Genomic DNA, 21,791 nt, shown 5'->3' on the forward strand with positions numbered 1-21,791 from the left:
CGCATGAATGTCAGAAGCAGAGACCCAAGAATTATCCTCCTGGCCATAGCCCTTCCATTTGACCAAGTACTGGAGTCTCCGTCCAGCCAAACGAGAATCCAATATTTTCTCTAACTCATTTTCCACATTGCCTTTAACCAATACAGGGTCAGGAGGTGCCGCCATAGGAACTGCTGGCTCCACAATCCTCTTCAACAGAGATTTATGAATACACGTTATGGATCTTAAACATAACTGGAAGAGCCAATCGAAAAGAAACAGGATTAAGAATCTCCAAAATCTTATAAGGTCCAATGAATCTTGGCTTGAATTTTGGAGACGCAACCTTCATAGGAATATTCTTTGACGACAACCAAACCATATTACCCACTTTAAATCGGGGACCAATGGTCCTATGCCGGTTAGAAAACTGTTGGGCTTTTTCCTGAGAGAGGGACAACTTATCCACCACTTAGTCCCAAATCTGCTGCATTCTCTCTACCACAGTGTCCACACTTGGGCAGGTCAAAGATTCCACTAGCCCTGAAGAAAATCGAGGATGAAACCCAGAGTTACAGAAAAAGGGAGACATCAATGTGGCAGAACTAGCTCTATTGTTTAGCGAGAATTCGGCCAAGGGCAAAAATGAGACCCAGTCATCCTGATCAGCAGATATAAAATCTCAAATAGGACTCCAAAGTCTGGTTTGTTCTCTCAGTCTGCCCATTGGTCTGAGGATGAAATGCAGAGGAGAAAGATAACTGAATTCCCAGATTGGAACAAAAAGTTCTCCAAAATCTGGAAACAAACTGGAGTCATCTGTCCAACACAATGTTCTCAGGAATCCCATGCAACTGAACCACCTGTTGTAAAACAAGGGAACCAACTCTGAAGAAGATGGCAACTTTGGGAGTGGTACAAGATGGATCTTAGAAAATCTATCACAAATCACCCAGATAACAGTCATTCTCTGAGAGACAGGAAGATCAGAAATAAAATCCATTGAGATATGGGTCCATGGCCTCTTGGGCACCGGCAGGGGCATCAACAACCCACTAGAAAGAGAACAGGGTTTAGACCGAGAACAAGTCCCACAGGACTGCACAAAATTCCTGACATCAGGAGATAAGGCAGGCCACCAAAAAAACCGACTCACCAAATCTCTGGTACCAAAAATACCTGGACGACCAGCCAACGCGGAGCAATGAATTTCAGACATTACTCTCTTCCTCCACTGGTCAGGGACATACAATTTTCCCACATGGCAACGTTCAGGTTTGTCCTCCTGAAATTCCTCCAGGGCACGTCTCAAATCTGGTGAGATGGCAGAAAGAACTACCCCCTCATTTAGAATGGTAGTAGGCTCGGTCACAATAAGAGAATTAGTAAAAAATCTCCTAGAAAGGGTGTCCGCCTTAACATTCTTAGTGCCCGGAAGAAAAGAGACCATAAAATTAAAACGCGTGAAAAACAAGGCCCACCTAGCCTGTCCAGGATTCAAGTGTTTGGCTGATTCAAGATAAATCAAATTCTTGTGGTCGGTGACTACCACAACTTGATGTCTAGCTCCCTCCAACCAATGTCCCCACTCTTCAAATGCCCATTACATGGCCAACAATTCCCGATTCCCAACGTCATAGTTACGTTCAGATGGGGAGAATTTTTGAGAAAAGAAGGCACAGGGATTCATTTTAGAAGTCACCGGATCTTTTTGGGACAAAACGGCTCCTACACCAATCTCAGAAGCATCTACCTCCACCTGAAATGGAAGTGAGACATCAGGTTGCCGTAGAACCAGAGCAGAAGTGAATCTCCGCTTAAGCTCCTGAAATGCCGAGACTGCCTCTGGAGACCAATTCACCACATCAGCGCCCTTCTTGGTCAGATCAGTCAGTGGTTTGATAATACCAGAAAAATTACCTATACATTTACGATAGAAATTAGCAAAACCCAAAAACTTCTGGAGAGCCTTCAAAGAAGTGGGCTGAACCCAATCATAAATGGCCTGTACCTTGGCCGGGTCCATTTCAATAGCCGACGGAGACAAAATAAATTTCCCAAAATGAAATCCTCTGTACACCAAAGAGGCATTTCGATCCCTTAACATACAGGGAATTTTCTCTCAAAATCCGGAACACAGTCCGGACATGTTCCACATGAGAATCCCAATCACTGGAAAAGATCAAAATATCATCCAGATAAATGATCAAAAACTATCCACAAAGTCCCGGAAAATATCGTTGATAAAAGATTGGAAGACAGAAGAGGCATTAGTGAGCCCAAAAGGCATCACCAGGTACTCAAAATGTCCCTCCGGAGTATTAAACGCCGTCTTCCATTCATCCCCGTGCTTGATGCGAATAAGATTATACGCCCCCCTGAGGTCAAGCTTGGTAAACCAGCAGGCACTTTTAACTCTGGAAAATAAATCAGAAATTGTCATGATCCCAGTGCGGACTAGACCAGCACGCCTGGGGTTAATGTCTGGAGCCCAGCACTGGTGGACCTGAACTCCTGGGGTTAATGTTATGATCCCAGTGCAGGCTCTTACCTGCACACCTGGAGCTTATTATTGTGGCCTCTCCTTGGTTCGGGGTGAGCTTCTTATAGCCCCAGGAAGCGCCAATCCCCGTCAGTTATACTTTCGCCCTTGGCAAAGTGTGTTGACCCCTGAGTGTGTCTGTGCTGTGTTCTTGTTTGGCTGATACTTTGGTTTTGACTCGGTCTGTTCTCTGGACACTGCTTGTTGGATTCTGTTTTTGTACCTTCTATGTCTGTTCGGCTTTGACCGCTGCCTGGCTCCAACTATCCGTTCTGTCTCATCCTTGGTACTGTACTGCTATCTCTGTGTATGACCCCCGTTTTTCTGACCTGAGGATTCCTATGGCTGTGTCCTGCAGTATCTCTGCAGCAGGACGCTAAGCCCCGCCTCTTTCAGTCATGTGACCGTAGGTCCTGTGCTGCTTGCAAACTTCGGCGTCCCAGGTTCTGTCTGCCGGAGTTTTCCCCGCTGTAGCCGACACAGAGCCCCTCTGCAGTGTGGGTGAGTCACTGTTCAGCCGAGGCTGTCCGCCGGCGCTGACTGGACCGTGATAGAAATCAGGGGTAATGGGTACTGATATTTAACAGTGATTTTGTTAAGGGAACGATAGTCAATACAAGGCCTTAATGAACCATCTTTCTTGGCCAAAAAAAACCCCAGCACCTAAAGGTGAAGAGGATGGTGTAATATGACCCATCTCCAATGGCTCCTTGATATAAGATCGCATAGCATCATGTTCGGGTACTGATAAGTTGAAAAGCCGACCCTTGGGAAATTTACACCCGGGCATTAACTCAATTGCACAGTCATAACTCCTATGAGGAGGCAAAGATGCAGAATTGATCTCACTAAATACATCAGAAAAATCAGCCAAATAATCAGGAATATCATGAGACTGAGGAGAGGTGGAGAAAACAGGAGTGTCATTAAGAACACACTGACAACCCCAACTCACCACAGACACAGATTTCCAATCCAAAACAGGAGTATGAGTTTGCAACCAGGGAAAACCCAGAACAATAGTATCATGCAAATTGTGCAGCACCAAGAATTTACAATTTTCTTGGTGGTCCGGGGCGACCCGCATTGTCACCTGGGTCCAAAACTGGGGTTTATTCTCCGCCAAAGGAGTAGCATCAATACCCCTGAAAGGGATAGGAGTCCGCAGGGGTATCATGGGAAAACCACAACGTTTAGCAAAGTCTAAATCCATCAGATTCAAAGCTGCTCCTGAATCTACAAAAGCCTTAGCGGAAAATGTAGACAAGGAGCAGATCAGAGTAATTGCCAAAAGGAACTTAGGCTGTACACTGCCCACGGCAAATGTGTGAGCAAAACGTTTTTCTCGTTTAGGGCAGACAAATAGTATGAGAGGTGTCTCCACAGAAAAAACACAGCTTTTTACACCTTCTAAACTCCTGACGTTGCGCCCTAGACAAAACCCTATCACATTGCATGGGTTCAGACGTTCGTTCAAAAGGCGGCAACGCCTCTCGTGTAGCTTTACGTTCACGTAAACGCCGATCAACTTGAATGGCCAATGACATAGAATCGACAAGACCAGAGGGACAGCAAATCCCACCATAACATCTTTTACGGTTTCTGCCAAACCCTTCCGAAAGAGCGCTGCTAAGGCACCGTCATTCCATGTAGTAAGGACCGCCCACTTTCGGAATTTTTGACAATATAGAATCCTGACCCTAGTTCAATGCCAATAAGGTTTTCTCAGCTTGATCAATAGCATTAGGTTCATCATACAACAACGTCAAGGCTTGAAAAAATGCGTCCACATTAGTCAGAATAGGATCTCCAGGTGTCAGAGAAAAAGCCCAATCCTGGGGATCGCCGCGCAGCAAGGAGATGACAATTTTAACCTGCTGCACACAGCTCCCCGATGAGTTAGGCTTCAAGGAAAGAAATCGTTTACAATTATTCTTAAAATTCAAAAATATAGACCGATCCCCAGAAAACACATCAGGAGTAGGGATTTTTGGTTCAACAGCAGATGATTGAGCAGAAATTCCCCGCACTTCAGAAGCGAGCTGCTCAACACGATCAGACAATTGCTTAGTCTCCATTAAAGAAAAAAAATCCTCCTATGTCCCCAGAGAAAAAGAGGAAAAAAATATATAAAAAAATTCTGACCCTTTTTTTTTTTTTTTTTTTTTTACAATTCTTTCCTTCTTTTGAGTACCCTAGAGTCTGCAGTTTTGCTGGTGATTCGGTTATGATTGGGTCACCGAGGAGGAGAGCATGTTAGGAACGGCGGAACACACTAAATAAAAATATAAATAAAGAGCGTTCGCCGCTCGGGGTCCACCGTGCAGTAGGTGAAATAACCGCTGCTAAGTGGTGGCAGAAGCAATATGGCGGAATTGCACACAGGGTTAAACTCCACCCAGGTGCACAGAGCAATCTCAGTTAAACTCACGGAGATGCCAAAGGCACAAACACAAGTAACTGAGCCTGTTGTAGTCACAGCACTCAGTAAAAAACGCACACACGGTATATGGTCACAGGAGTAGCCCAAGACGGCGGCACTACGTCCGTCTAGACCTACGATGTGCGCGGCGCTGCAACTGTGAACGCAAAGGAGGCTGCTACTGCAGCGCGGCGTGGACACTGCCGCCAAACGACAAAGGCAAAGTGCAGGCGCAATGTCGGACGCTAGCAGCTGTGCAAGTTGAAGCAGAGGAACGCTGGCGCTGAAACTAACTCAGTCCCTATTCACATGCGTAATATCAGAAGCAAGGGGTTTCAAATGAGTCAGTCACCAGAATCATGCATCCGTCCTCATACACACAGCAGCAAGTATGACTATACTAGCGCCTTTTATAGCAGCCGGGACCTTCTGCACGCTTCCAGATCTCAGATGGACCAATGAGATCTGGAGCAGGACCTGAGCACATGACTCCCGATCTCCAATGGGAGATTGTCCCATGAGCATGCCCAGTAAGAGGACAGAAGGACTTGGCCTCAGGAGAGATTTGCTGCAAGGCAATCTCCTCTGCAGTGGAAAAATAGGAGGAGAGTGCAGAATGTGAGGATCTGGATACCTGCTGAGTACACGCAGGAATCCGACTCCTAACAGAGCAGGAACAGGCTAAGCCACAGAAAAACAGAGAAGTTGGTAACTAAGCGGATTGCAGACCCCTGATCCTATCCACACAACAAGCAGTAGCCGTGGAGCGTGCCTACGATGATCCTAGACGCCTCGGCACAGCCAGAGAGCTAACTAAGCCTAAAGCAAGAAAGGGGAAATCTAAACAGCCCCAGAGCAGACCCCAAAAGGAATAGATAGCCCCCAAACATATACTGTCGGTGAGACAAGATGAAAACACAAATGCAGGTAGGAAAATAGACTAAGCAAACAATGGAGCCCACAATGACTAGACAGGACAGGAAAGGAAAGACACTGTCTGCAATCACGCAAAAAACCCTGCAATAAGGTCCAACAACTCTGATGCAAAAATACTTAAGTCGCACGACTTCGCCCACTTTATCAGCACTCTGGTATTTCTGAAAGCAGAGCAAAAAGAGGCCAATCTAATAAGGGACAAAAACAAACTGGCACAAGCAGTAACATATGGATGGTGATTCAGCAAAGCCCCAGCCGGAGCTGGCTGACCCACACAAAACTGAAATAGACAAAACCAGATAAAATGTGAACAGAATAGCAAAAGAACACTTAGCTGAGCATGCAGGGACTGAGCTGGAAACTAAGACCTCAGGAGGCAGGAAAAAAAATCACCAGCAGGGATAGAGGGAGTCGGCTGTCTTAAATCAAGTCAGAAACCCCAGATCTCCAATCGTCGTCCTCATTATCAGGTGGCAAGCCTCTGTTAATCAGATCAGCTCCATTACCTCCAGTAACCACCAGAGGGAGCCCAGAAAGAGAACTCGCAACCCCTCCGTCAACCTGACCAGCTCCACCACCTTCAGCAGTAACCAGAGGTAGGCCAGAAAGCGAATTCTCAACACAGGCCCCCCCTGCTTCTCCATTGTCTCCAGCAGCTATTCCTTCCTTCAGCGGTCACGTGGAACCTCTTATTAAAGCCATGAATATGCGCATATTCATGACTTTAATGAGCGGTACCACATGACCACTGAAGGAAGGAGCCTGAGACCGTGGGACAGCAGAGACTCGTCGGGGAGGGGGGTTCAGTATGATCTGACCCCCTTGCATATATGACTAGCATATAAGCCGAGAGGGGGACTTTCAGCCCAAAAAAATGGGCTGAAAATCTCGGCTTATACGCGAGTATATATACGGTAAGTCTTGTTTACCAGAGGGATCAAATACTTATTTCTCACTGGAAAATGCAAATAAATTTTTAGAATTTATACAATGTGATTTTCTGACCTTTATTTTTGATATTCTATCTCTGAATGTTAAAAATTAACCTACCCTTAAAATTATAGACTGTTCATGTCTTTGTCAGTGGGCAAACTTACAAAATCAGCAAGATATCAAATACTTATTTCCCCCACTGTATGCATTTCTGAGGGAGCGCAGGGTGCAGGATTCAGGAGCCCTAACTGATGCTGATAAGAGGGGGTATTACAATAAGGAGAGGAGGCATTTCTTCCAGGCACCAAACACTCTGAAGCATGGAAGAAATAAATAATTAAAGAATATAACATTTCTCAGCATCAAGATGATTAATATGGGGCATACAGGTAGGACTAGTGTAACATTTCCACTACCTGTATGTCCATACACGTCCTGGGGGGGAGTTACAGTTTCCCTTTAATTGTCAGCAGTTGAGTCACCAGTGGTTCTCAGCCTGGAGAGTCGCATCTTGGCACCGTCCAGGTTGAAAACTGTTAATGCCCCAAACATGGATTACGACTAGTGATGAGCGGGTATGCTCGTTGCTTGGGTTTTCCCGCGCATGCTCGGGTGATCTCCGAGTATTTGGAAGTGCTCAGAGATTTCGTTTCTGTTGCCGCAGCTGCATGATTTGCGACTGCTAGCCAGCCTGAATACATGTGGGAATTCCCTAACAAACAGGCAATCCCCACATGTATTCAGGCTGTCTAGCAATCGTAAATCATGCAGGTGTGGCGACAGAAACTATATATCTGAGCACATCCAAATACTCAGGAAAACACCTGAGCATGCTCGGGAAAACACGAGAAACAAGCATGCTCGCTCATCACTAATTATGACGGGTGAGAACGATGGACAGGTGAGGGATATTGTTTTTTTATTTTTGTTTTCTTACAGGAGACAAGGGATTCAGTGGAATTAGGTGTTATACTCACCTAACTGTGCTTGCTATTTTTAAATAAAAAATTAAGTGTGTTTTGTTTATTTCAAATAAAAGACTATTTTCGCTGCGTCTTTACTGTATGTACCATACAACTATAGGATTAGTAATGTAACTATTCTAGGAATCTTTGGGGAACTAAATACTTCAGCAATACAAGTCACCAGTGACTATACACAAACCACATTTGGGTACTATATGTTGCAGTAAGACTTTGTTCACACCTGCTTTCGTGAATTTCATGTTTGTAAGACTATGTTCCCACGATCAGTGTTTGTTCAGGTTATAACGCAGCTGAAATTGAGCATAAATTCCACACCTCAGCTCACTTGCGTTTTTGCTGCATACGTTTTTTGTCTTTCTTTGGATTAGATGTGCAAAGATATAGATGGATATGGGGTAGATATAAAGATATCTGTGAGATATATAAATAGTGCCATGCATGTGCAGTTTACTGTACATGTATTAACCTAATAAAATAACAGAAAAAAAATTACATTTTTTTTTTTTTATAACCAGCCATGGTAAAGCAGACAGATGAGAGCAGATATTACCAGGCTATGAAGGTCCTTTGTTATTGAGCTTTTCCCAGCCTAAAAATTCCCGCCCCGCAGCCACCCCAGAATGGGTGCATCCATTAGAAGGGCAAATTCTGGCGCTTTGAATAGAAAGAATCTGGAACGAGAATGGGATATGGTGAAATCAGATGAAAAATGTATTAGGTGGTCGAAACTGCGTGCACAATACGTGACGCTTTGTTCTAACAGACCTTTATCAAACATACAAACTGATGATCCTGCTAAGGGTTGATTCAAAGGCATCCTTCAAATGGATGTCAGAGAGGATTCACCAGGGGCCAAGCACGGAGGCGTGGGTGAGAGCAATACAACGCAATTAGGTAATGCACCTCAGTTTCTTGCAGTGCATAATAAATTTTTCATCCGATTTCACCATATTCCCCACTCGAGTGTCTGATTCTTTCCATTCATGCATTTGGGTTGGGACTCTATCCGGGCAAGAAATTATCCAGGAGTGCCATATTCCTACTGAGTTAATTCTGCCCGACTCTTCCCGATTGCCCTGGTACAAGGGTCAACGTGGCAGCAGAGTGAGTCAGCGAAGACTATGAGAGTTGTCAGTACCCAGAATCTGTTAATAGCTGTAAAACTGGGTTCAAATAGCGTTATGGTAGTCCGTTCAACGCATGCATTTAGCGTTAGCGCAGTCCGTTCTACGCATGCGTTAAACAGACTGCGCTAACGCTACTTTTTTCTGATTGCGCTACGCGATCACTTTGGCGCAGCTACTCCATCTGCGCTAGCCGCAACGGACCCTCGAATGCTGCAGACCGCGTCCGAGGGTCCGTCACAGCATGACAGCACATCGCTAATGCATGCCGATTATGACATGCGTTAGTGATGCGCTACGTTATGGCAGTCTATGGATGTATTAACGGATTCGTTACATCGTGTTATTGCCGCTTTGTAACGCAATCCGATAAACGGACTGCCATAACGCAATGTGAACCTAACTTTACTGCTATTCACAGTCACAGGAAACTTTGGTGAACGCAGACTACACCATAGGAACATTTGGGGTAATAAATTGGTGAACGAGAGACTGTCTCTTGTTTTTATTTCTATCTTTCAGGTATCCTTTTCTGTACTACTTCGGATTCGTTGGACTACAGCGGACCAGCGTGGGATTTTTTTTTTTTTTTCAACAAATTGGTGAACGAGGGATAGTGTAGAGGAGTCTTCATTCAAATAAAGTGTTTTATTTGTGCGTGTTTTTAGTACCGGGTTAGTAATGAGAGTGTATGATAGACAACTCTCCATTACTAACCCCAGGGCTTGATGCCAGATGTGATTTTTGACAAATCACAGATGTCATCAACCCAAACTACCATTACCCATTTTGCCATCACACCAGGCAAATCAGGAAGAGCCGGGTACAGCGCCAGAGTTGGTTAAACTAATGTGGTATGCCAATTATGAGGTGACAGCGGGTTGGTATTTTTAGGCTGGGAAGGGCCCAATATCTATGGACCTTCTCAGCATGATAACATAAGGTTATCAAAAATAGGGGGCGCCTATATATTTTTTTTTCCTTATTAGGTTAACACTTGTACAGTAAACCAGACATGCAAAGCTCTAATTATATATCTCATGGATATCTTTTTATCTACCCCATATCTATCTATATCTTTGCACATCTAATGTAACATACCAAAGAGACAAAAATGAATGCATCAAAAACATAAAAAAAAAACACAAACAAGCGAGCCGAGATACGGGATTCACGCGGAAATTCAACTGTGTGAAAGCCTGAACAAACACTGATCATAGAACGGTACCCCAAGACTGACTTCAGCCCAAAAGGTAATCTGTCAGAATCAAGCCTCCTCAGCTGTCTCTATGGGCATGCAGGTCTTATAAAGTTGAATGAAATGATACTTTGATATCTGCAATCCGATGTCATATTCAAGATAAAACCAAGTAATTCTTAATATGTAAATGAGTTGTTCAGGACTATGGGCCAGACACTGATCTGCATGACAAACTGCCTCGAGAGTGCATTCCAAATGAAAGGTGGCATTACCAGCATGATTTGTAGTGGCCGCTCTCACTGCAAAGCTGTGCGATTACAACCAGACAGTACAGCAGAGCTGAAGTTTGTCTCATTACAAACACATCTGCAGTTCTGTCAGCTCTGCTTTACTCCACTCCATCCACACAGGCTACTTGTGAGATGGAAGACGAAGAGGTAGTCGTACACAGTCCTGCATTGAGATCCGGAGAGCACTATTCTGCATTTATTGACGCTGCTCAACTAATTCTGGAACAGCTTTTCTTTAATGTCCCTCCATTCCAAAATTATCCTCCCCAGTAATAAAGCAGCAAATTTTTCCTTCAAACATCTGAGCAATCGCTTTTCTGCAGCTGTAGGGCTGTGTGCACACGCTGCGGATTAGGTGCGGATTCATCCGCGCGGATTTTGTAAAATCCGCAGGTCAAAATACCTGCGGTTTTACCTGCGGATTGCTCTGCGGTTTTTCATCTCCTCAATGGAGGAGATGGCAAACCGCAGGGGAATCCGCAGAAAGAATTGACATGTCAATTCTTTCTGCGGATTGAAAACCGCAGATAATCCGTGCGGAAAATTCCGCACCATCTGCATTGTGGTTTTTGATTCCCATAGGGAATCATGGTACTGTACACCGCAGCAAAAACTGCTGCGGGTCCGCAGCGGCCAAAACCGCTGCGGAACAGCAGCAAAATCCGCAGCGTGTGCACACAGCCTAATGCTGGCCAATCAAAACATGGCTGAATAAGAGGGGAGAAAGCAGACACCCAGAGAGAAGGTATAGCTGCAGCCTGGCTCTGTATGCTCACTCCACAGACTCCACTGTGGCAGCTTCCCTTCCTGCTGTTGGGAGTGTAGAGCAGCGGTGGTGGAAGGCAGGACCTGACTGTTACAGGCATGCACTGTGCTGCTTTTCACCTGGGCTACCAGGAAGGTACGGACTGGGGCTGAGATTCAGCCCTGGCAATTAAAAATCACACAGGTCCCTGCCCCCAAGCACCAGATGGGGATAAATTAATATTATCCTGGATTGAAGAAAGTAAGATTTACTACAAGACCAGTATTTCTAAAGCTACTGGGGTAAGTGACGGAGCCATCAACTTAGTGCTCCGTCACAACTCTTAGGCTATGTGCACACGTGCGGAATTGCCACGGAAATTTCCGCAACTCCCTGCCACGGGAAATATGCATGCAGAATTCCCGCGTAAAACTAGCGTTTTGCAAGCGTAATTAGCTTGCAGAATGCTAGCGGTTTCCAAGCCATCTGTAGCATCGCTTGGAAAACTGACAGGTTGGTCACACTCGGCAAACAGTGTTTGACAAGGGTGACCAATTTTTTACTATTGAGGCTGCCTATGCGGCATCAATAGTAAAAAGATATACCGCATTTTTTGGACCATAAGACGCACCCTGAGATCTCACTATGCGCGGCCATTTTCAATTCAGCATTACAACAATGGTGTCATGATCACGTGTGTCAGGACGCAGATGATGTCGCAAGGCGAACCCATAACACACGTGACCCTGGATACACCGCCTCCAGTGGGGCGAATTTAAATAATAAAGCGTGCAGGTGGATACGCCGCCTCCACCTGGCGGATTTAGGTATTACACGCCATGCATACATATATCTGGAAACACCGCCTCCAGTATGGCGAATTTAAATAATAAGGGGGGAACCTGGGAAACTTTAACAATGGTGGGCCCTGCAATAGGGAAAAGGGAATTGGAGACCTCCTGAGCTCCCCTGAGCCAGTGTCCCTGCACTCCTAACGTTCCCTATGCCGGTTTCGCACCGGGCGCCGCACACGTACCTCAATGCCCTAGCTCGCCCTGACCCTAAACCCTCACTAGGGAATAGGTCGGTGCGGAAACTAATCCCACCACTGCACTAATAACACACATGAGGAAAGAGACAATACAGGGGGAACACCACTTAGCTTTGCTCTGTTGCGTGCGCTCCTAGCAACAGAGCCCACCACCTGTGTGCATCTTCTCCTCCACCTGGATCCATCACCATAACTGGATCCGTCATCATCGTGCAGCCTGGGAGCAGAGTCCATCACCACTTGCAGCAGTCCAGTACACAGAGTCCCAAGATGAGTCCAGCCTCTGCCAAGAATCCGAGCATGCTCGAGTCCAGTTCTCAGCAACCAAGTCGAACATGCTGAGTGCAACTCTCTTCCTAGTCGCCACTCCTCTAAGCCATGCCCGCACTTCCCGCCGACACCATAAACTGCGACTCCACCAAGCCATGCCAGTCCTTCCTGCAGACACCATTAGCTGGCACTCATCCTCTCTGGCTGACTGCGCAGGACTCCTATCCCCTCCATCATTCCACCAGGCTCTCCAACAACTCAGAAAGAAATATCACCAGCCGTGAGTGAACCCCCTAAGCACACCTTTATAGGGAGTCACACCTGATCCCTAATTAAGTGAACATTAACCTAAACCTATGGTGCGATACCGCTAACCACCACCGGGGACAGTCAAAACACCTTTGAACTCAACCAAAGTAAAAAAAAGTTCACTTTGTGCTTTTAATACCGCCAGATCCAACACTGGATCATGACAAATGGAAGTGCAGGGGGGCTCCTTTCACAAAATGCCGGCGGAGCCCCTGCACCGCTGATCACCTGCAAAAGTGCCACACAAGCCCGGGATGTATGTGCGGGGGCTCCGGGATTTCCACCAATGCCGGCGGAGCCCCCACAACACCGATCATCTGCCAAATTGCCGCCCATCAGCCTCGGATGGTGTCTCCTGGTAAGTGCATCAGGACCATAAGACACACCCCCATTTCCCCCCCAAATTTTGGGGGGGAAAAGTGCGTCTTATGGTCCGAAAAATACGGTAATGTTAAAAAAATAAATAAATAGATTGTGATATTCTCACCTTACAGCGGCCCCTGCAGCCTTCCCGATCCTCGCGATGCTCCCGTTCCCAGCAATGCCTTGCGATCAGGGCTGTGGAGTCGGTAAGCCACAGTTGCGACTCCGACTCCTGGATTTTATCAGGCTCCGACTCCTTCATAAATGGCCAATTCATAACAACAAATTTACTGTTGTAAAATATTAAACATAGTGCTTATTCAGTTTCTCACCATCATATAAGTAATCAGACCACTCAGAGCAAAAACTACATTTATTAGAATACAATTAGAATATAGCAAATAACTTTTATAAACTTTTCTAAACTGTAAGTAAATATGCAATAAACACTTATGCAGTTAATAAGAAGAAATCTATAAATTTGTCCTCAGAAAAAGTATTGCCTCTGTCAGATCCTCCTTCATGGATGCCCTCAAATCTGATCTAATTATTTTGAGAGCAGAGAACAACCTCTCTACACTAACTTGTGTTGGTGGCAAAGCAGTAACCACTCGGGCAACATCTCTGACAATGACAGGATACAGAGGAATCGCTTGTTGCACTGTTATTTTTGATGAACGGTCACATTTCTCAATTTCTTTTAGTGCACATGAAAAATTCTGCTGAAATGTACTGGCTGTGTTCCTTGATGGGGATGACTCTTCTTCTATGCGGGAACGCTTTGCACGGTCCTTGTGATCCAAATATTTTTCGAAATTAAATTCTTCATCAGTTGATGATGAGGGTGAAGATGTGGCAGGACGACCAAATTCTTCTTGTTCCTCCTGACTGTACTGCAACCCTTTCATCCTTGCTGCTATTTCAAACAGAGCTTCTTTTTCTTTACTTAGCTGTTGATCATCTAGAAGAATCTGATGCATTGGGTCTACATAAACAGCTGCCAAAAGAATGTTATTTTGTAATAGTAGCTCCTCTCTCCGTTTCATTGATGTAGCAATTCCACTTGCAATTAACCCTCCTCTTTGGGACAGGCGAAACATCAGGTTCTTCCACTCCTTTAAGAAAATACCTGGAGTTAAGTCCTCTGCTTGTAATTTTTTAGTCACTGTAAATGGGTGCTCTAGCAATTTTTCCAGCTCAGTCACCTGATTCCACTGACTTTCATTTAGCGTTAGTTGAGGGTTAGCCATGTCTACAAGAAAGGTTTTCAGTTCAACCAAGCGCTGAATCATTAAGTAATGACCCCATTGTGTGGCTTGATCAATAATTGCCCCTTTTCCAGCACGTCTCTTCAAAATTGAGTCAACTTTAGGGGTTCTGGCAACAGTAGCCAATTTTCTCACCTTGCCAATCAGTGCAGCAGCATGTCCTTCTTGCAGACTGTCTCTTATAGCCAGCTGTAGCGTATGCACAACACAGCGCATGTGATGAATGAAAGAACATATTGACACAGTTTCAACAAGATCATCTAAACTATCATGTTGCTGTTCATCTGAAGCAACTTCAGTTTGCTCCTCAGTTACAATACTGTGTTCCTCTATTTCAAACATTTCTGTGTCTGTGGGACCCAGAATGTTCTTCTAGCTGCTGGTCATCACCATCATTACTCTCATTCATTAGCTTAATAGTACTTATCATATTTGAAGCATTGTCAGTTACGACAGAAAGAACTTGCTCTTTTTTAAGTTCATAGTCTTGCAGAACCTTTTCCACCAAGACCTGGAGAAACTCACTGGTGTGATGAGCTTTGGTGTCTTTTACTGCCAATGTCTTGGTAACTATTTCATTTTTGTCACAAACAAATCGGACATTGATGGCAAAATAGTTCACTCTGTGACGTGTGCAGGCATCCATTTTAAGAAACAGAAAGCGTCCCTTGAGAGTTTTTTTTAAGTTCTTCCTTTTGTTTAAAAGCTTCTTCGATTACTAATTTTCTAATACTCTCTCTCTCCAGAGAAACACCAAGCTTGCGGGCCATTTCCCCATTCAGACACAAAAGCTGGTCGTGAAAATAATTAAATAGGCACACTATCCTTTACAACAAGCTCTATGATCTGTTTTTTAAATGTATCTAGTCTACTGTCATTGTCACAGTAACTTTGTCACTGACAAAATATCTTGCAACTGATGGCTGCAAAGTTCTCTGCTCCTTTGTTTGGCTGGAAGAGCTGGGCACTGGTTCATTGGTTTGGATGCAGTCTGTCTCATCCTCTGCTTTCAGTACTTCTGGATGAAAGCACTGTAAATGTCTCTTTAGATTAGAAGCTCAGGTAGGAGCATTTTTATCTTTGCCTGAATATGCACTCATCTTGGCTTCACAGCATTTGTTTTCGTCTGCATCATTTGTCATACACTGACAGACATAATGTTTTCTATCTTGAGTGATGGTGAAATGTTCAAATACAGCGGATTTAATGTGATGCTTCTTTGACATTCTCAGGTTTTTAATTCTGCATTCACAATCCAAATGACAATTGTTTTTCCTAAAAACAATTGTACAAAATTATTGCCAGGTCGTACAACTGATATAGTGGTCAGTAATACTGTTATTATTCCTCATGTACTCACAGTTAACTGATGCAAAGTTTGTTGAAAGGATAATACTTACAGTCTTCCTCTTCTGAGTAGCAGGCAGCTGTGAGATGCTTGGAAGACGCACACCTAGTATGATCTAGTCTAGAGGAGGAGCTTTACTACTAAGAATTTGCAACACATTTTCACTATCAGTTTCATACATTGTAAGTAGGGGGGTTGGGGCAGCATGAGGTTAACCAAGTATAAGATTAGATAAGGGCAGTGGAGAACAGTGACTCACAAGAAGTAAGAAATGTCTCTATCTCCAGCAGAACTGCTTATCACTGTTGTTCATAGTTTGATAGAACATATATATTTGAGTAACATTTATAAAATTCATATGAAAGTTCAATTATGAAATATTAATACATTTTTTTTAAAGCTGGAGTCGGTACATTTCTACCAACTCCGACCAAAACTAACTCCGACTCCACCTCCACAGCCCTGCTTGCGACAATGACCCCAGATGACATAACATCACGCGAGACCGCTATGTCATCACAGGTCATTGCCGCAAGGCATCGCTGGGAACGGGAGTTGCCGGGAGCATCGCTGTGGCCTGGGAACGCTGCGTGGACACCGGGAGGTGAGAATATCCCGATTTTTTATTTTAATAGGGATATGGCACCCAGGGCCTGGAGGAGTCTCCTCTCCTCCAGACCCTGGGTACCATCCGCAGATTTTCCGCTTACTTTTCAAATGGTGGGCATAGCCACATGTGGAAAGTAAGCGGAACGATGCATGCCTATGTGTGCAGAATCCCCGCGATTCCACAAAAACAATGAGCATGCTGCGTATTTTTCCGTGATGCAATTCCGCCACGGAAAAATACGCATCATTAGCACACCATATGCGGAATGCCTTTGAATTTAATGAGTTGCGTTGTGCAAGCGTTTTTGGAGCGTTTTCGCGGCAAAACGCTAAAAATCTGCAACGTGTGCACATAGCCTTAACAGTATGGGTGTCTTGAGAACACCGATTCTGTTAATGTAGCAGACAAAGCAGTCCACGACCAGACAGGCCCTTCTGGCATTTGCCAGATGATCAGTCCGGCCCTGCTCCCAGGGACTAGATGTAGTGACTGCAGATAGAGAGCCAGGCTACAGCTGTGACCTTGTGGGGTTTGCTTCCCCCCCCCCTCTATGATGTGGCCGTATCTTGATTGCTTTTCTAGGACAATGGTCAATCAAAACACGACCACATCATAGAGGGAGGAAAAAAAAAGCAAATGTTCATAGAGAAGTTCTGTAGACTATGCTCAGCTGGTTGTAAGGAAAATTTGCATCTTTATTACCGGGGGCTACTATTTTGAAACGGAGAAGAAAAACTGTTACAGAACTGATGGATTGGCACCACTCGAAGGAACCAAAAATCAATTTAAATTATTTATTTAAAGGGTTAGTTCCAAAAAAGAAAAACCATCACTAGGCGGCAGACGACAAGTGATCACCAAGGGTCCACATGCTGGGACCACCATCGATCCTGAGATTGGATGTGGGAGGGCAGGAAATAGCCGAGCGCAGCCCTCAATACAGTGACTGGAGCGGAGGCAGATTGTGCACCTCTCTTAGGGTTTGTTTCCATGCTGCGTACTTGCAGCGCTTTGGACGCAGCGGAAACCCCACTCCGCCCAAAGCGCTGCCCCCTGTTGTACGTGCGGTGATACCGCATGTGTTCAATGAGTACCACCGCATCCTATCCATAGACTGGGTCATTTATATTGCGGAGACGGAGCATCTGCAAGATATACCTGCTGCGCTCTATAAAGATGAGCCGTATGTCCGTAATTTGGGGTGTGACACCCGCGTCCCTGCACGCAGAGTGGAGACAGGATTTCAAGAAATCCCCTCCAATACGCTGTAATATCTGGACACTGTGACTGTACGCAGGGTCCAATCCGCAGCAAAAACTGAAAACATATGATACGTGGAAACCAACCCTTACATACAGGACGGGGCGCACGGCACTGGGGGTCTCAGCGGGCAGACCCTGCAGTCACCCGGCCCTACAGATAGAAATACACAGTCTGTCCTGAGAACATCCCTGCAAGTCATCCTCCCCATTAGCCCAGCACACCCCGACTCCCGGGAGACACTGAACCAGTGAATAAAAGGCCCGGGATGGCGAGACACGCGGGTACGTGACTGCAGCGGTGATTGGGCCCGGTACACAGCACAGAGCACACAGGGCGCCATCACTGACCTTCTCCTCCACGCAGTGCACGACAATAGACGGATACTTGCGGCTGAGCCACCTGAAGAACGCCGGGACTCCCATGTTACACCGCAGGCCGCTGAGGGGACAAGGCGCACACGCGTTACGCACTCACACAGGAAATGGCGGTGCAGACAACGGCCCCACTTCCGCTTTCTATTTCTAAGGGGGCGGGGCTGTGGAGCAGTAGTTATTGCTCCTCCCACTGATCTGATCCAGAGCCGGGTGAGGGCAAACGACGGACACTGGGCCGGGCCACCACACGCCGTGACCGCACAACCGGCACGGCACCGCTTACACCGTACGAGGCGTGTGTTGTAACATGCGACCCCCGTACCCCATAGTGTCTACTGCCTGCAGAGTGCGGGAAAACCGCTCATAGGGGTGGGCGTTCTATACCGATGTATGGGGGGGAGGGCGTTCTATACTGATGTATGGGGGGGTGTCCTATACCGATGTATGGGGGGGGCGTTCTATCCTGATGTATGGGGGGAGGGCGTTCTATACCGATGTATGGGGGGGGCGTTCTATCCTGATGTATGGGGGGAGGGCGTTCTATACCGATGTATGGGGGGGGCGTTCTATCCTGATGTATGGGGGGGCGTTTTATACCGATGTATGGGGGGGAGGGCGTTCTATCCTGATGTATGGGGGGGTGTCCTATACCGATGTATGGGGGGGGCGTTCTATCCTGATGTATGGGGGGAGGGCGTTCTATACCGATGTATGGGGGGGGCGTTCTATCCTGATGTATGGGGGGAGGGCGTTCTATACCGATGTATGGGGGGGGCGTTCTATCCTGATGTATGGGGGGGCGTTTTATACCGATGTATGGGGGGGAGGGCGTTCTATACTGATGTATGGGGGGGTGTCCTATACCGATGTATGGGGGGGGCGTTCTATCCTGATGTATGGGGGGAGGGCGTTCTATACCGATGTATGGGGGGGGCGTTCTATCCTGATGTATGGGGGGAGGGCGTTCTATACCGATGTATGGGGGGGGGCGTTCTATCCTGATGTATGGGGGGGCGTTTTATACCGATGTATGGGGGGGAGGGCGTTCTATCCTGATGTATGGGGGGGCGTTCTATACCGATGTATGGGGGGGCGTTCTATCCTGATGTATGGGGGGGCGTTTTATACCGATGTATGGGGGGGAGGGCGTTCTATCCTGATGTATGGGGGGGCGTTTTATACCGATGTATGGGGGGGAGGGCGTTCTATCCTGATGTATGGGGGGGCGTTCTATACCGATGTATGGGGGGGCGTTCTATCCTGATGTATGGGGGGGAGGGCGTTCTATACCGATGTATGGGGGGGAGGGCGTTCTATACCGATGTATGGGGGGGGCGTTCTATCCTGATGTATGGGGGGGAGGGCGTTCTATACCGATGTATGGGGGGGAGGGCGTTCTATACCGATGTATGGGGGGGGGCGTTCTATCCTGATGTATGGGGGGGCGTTTTATACCGATGTATGGGGGGGAGGGCGTTCTATCCTGATGTATGGGGGGGCGTTTTATACCGATGTATGGGGGGGAGGGCGTTCTATCCTGATGTATGGGGGGGCGTTCTATACCGATGTATGGGGGGGAGGGCGTTTTATACCGATGTATGGGGGGGGGCGTTCTATCCTGATGTATGGGGGGGCGTTTTATACCGATGTATGGGGGGGAGGGCGTTCTATCCTGATGTATGGGGGGGCGTTTTATACCGATGTATGGGGGGGAGGGCGTTCTATCCTGATGTATGGGGGGGCGTTCTATACCGATGTATGGGGGGGCGTTCTATACCGATGTATGGGGGGGAGGGCGTTCTATACCGATGTATGGGGGGGGCGTTCTATCCTGATGTATGGGGGGGAGGGCGTTCTATACCGATGTATGGGGGGGAGGGCGTTCTATACCGATGTATGGGGGGGGGCGTTCTATCCTGATGTATGGGGGGGCGTTTTATACCGATGTATGGGGGGGAGGGCGTTCTATCCTGATGTATGGGGGGGCGTTTTATACCGATGTATGGGGGGGAGGGCGTTCTATCCTGATGTATGGGGGGGCGTTCTATACCGATGTATGGGGGGGAGGGCGTTTTATACCGATGTATGGGGGGGGGCGTTCTATCCTGATGTATGGGGGGGCGTTTTATACCGATGTATGGGGGGGAGGGCGTTCTATCCTGATGTATGGGGGGGCGTTCTATACCGATGTATGGGGGGGCGTTCTATCCTGATGTATGGGGGGCGTTCTATACCGATGTATGGGGGGGAGGGCGTTCTATCCTGATGTATGGGGGGGCGTTCTATACCGATGTATGGGGGGGGCGTTCTATCCTGATGTATGGGGGGGCGTTTTATACCGATGTATGGGGGGGAGGGCGTTCTATCCTGATGTATGGGGGGGCGTTTTATACCGATGTATGGGGGGGAGGGCGTTCTATACCGATGTATGGGGGGGCGTTCTATACCGATGTATGGGGGGGGCGTTCTATCCTGATGTATGGGGGGGGCGTTCTATCCTGATGTATGGGGGGGAGGGCGTTCTATACCGATGTATGGGGGGGAGGGCGTTCTATACCGATGTATGGGGGGGAGGGCGTTCTATACCGATGTATGGGGGGGAGGGCGTTCTATACCGATGTATGGGGGGGAGGGCGTTCTATACCGATGTATGGGGGGGCGTTCTATCCTGATGTATGGGGGGGAGGGCGTTCTATACCGATGTATGGGGGGGAGGGCGTTCTATCCCGATGTATGGGGGGGTGTCCTATACCAATGTATGGGGGGGCGTCCTAAACCGATGTATGGGGGGGAGGGCGTTCCGTACCGATGTATGGGGGGGCGTTCTGTACCAATGCATGGGGGGGTGTCCTATACCGATGTATGGGGGGGAGGGCGTTCTATACCGATGCATGGGGGGGCGTTCTATACCGATGTATGGGGGGGAGGGCGTTCTATACCGATGTATGGGGGGCGTCCTATACCGTTGTATGGGGGGGCGTCCTATACCGATGCATGGGGGGGCGTCCTATACCGATGCATGGGGGGGCGTCCTATACCGATGTATGGGGGGAGGGCGTTCTATACCGATGTATGGGGGGGCGTCCTATACCGTTGTATGGGGGGGCGTTCTATACCGATGCATGGGGGGGCGTTCTATACCGATGCATGGGGGGGCGTCCTATACCGATGTATGGGGGGGGAGAGCGTTCTATACTGATGTATGGGGGGAGGGCGTTCTATACTGATGTGTGTGTATGAGCGAGGTGTATGGAGCGGAGTCATGTGTGTACGGGACGGAGCTGAGCCGTGTGTGTACCGGGTGTATGGAGCGGAGCCATGTGTATGGGGTGTACAGAGCGGAGCCGCGTGTGTATGAGGAGTATGGAGCAAAGCCACATGTGTACAAGGTTTACGGAGTGGAGCCATGTGTGTACAAGGTGTACGGAGCAGAGCCGCATGTGTACGAGAATTGCGGAGTGAAGCCATGTGTGCGCGGGGTGTACGGAGCGGAGCCGTGTGTGTATGAGGTGTGCGGAGCCATGGGTGTTCAAGGTGTATGGTGGAGAGCATTCATGCCTCCCAACCGTTCCGGATCCAATGTATGGGGGGAGGGCGTTCTATACCGATGTATGGGGGGGGACGTCCTATATTGATGTATGGGGGGGAGCGTTCTATACTAATGTATGGGGGGGCGTGCTATACTGATGTATGGAGGGGAGGGCGTTCTATACTGATGTGTGTGTATGAGTGAGGTGTACGGAGCGGAGCTCTGTGTGTACAAAGTGTACGGAGCTG

General features: G+C 47.3%; 1 protein-coding gene across 1 annotated transcript in view; it reads right to left on the reverse strand.

Annotated features, from left to right (window-relative positions):
• The window catches only part of XRN2 (5'-3' exoribonuclease 2), a 140,420-nt gene extending 122,273 nt beyond the window's left edge, over nucleotides 1-18,147 (reverse strand). The window contains exon 1 of the mRNA XM_073557405.1: nucleotides 17,988-18,147. Within this exon, the coding sequence (XP_073413506.1) occupies nucleotides 17,988-18,062 (75 nt within the window). The 5' untranslated portion in view covers nucleotides 18,063-18,147. The remainder of the gene's footprint in view (nucleotides 1-17,987) is intronic.
• Between the last annotated feature and the right edge of the window lie 3,644 nt (nucleotides 18,148-21,791).

The sequence above is a fragment of the Dendrobates tinctorius genome, unplaced genomic scaffold (assembly GCF_039654945.1).
Source record: "Dendrobates tinctorius isolate UK_male_01 unplaced genomic scaffold, ASM3965494v1 ptg000250l, whole genome shotgun sequence".
Lineage (NCBI taxonomy): Eukaryota > Metazoa > Chordata > Amphibia > Anura > Dendrobatidae > Dendrobates > Dendrobates tinctorius.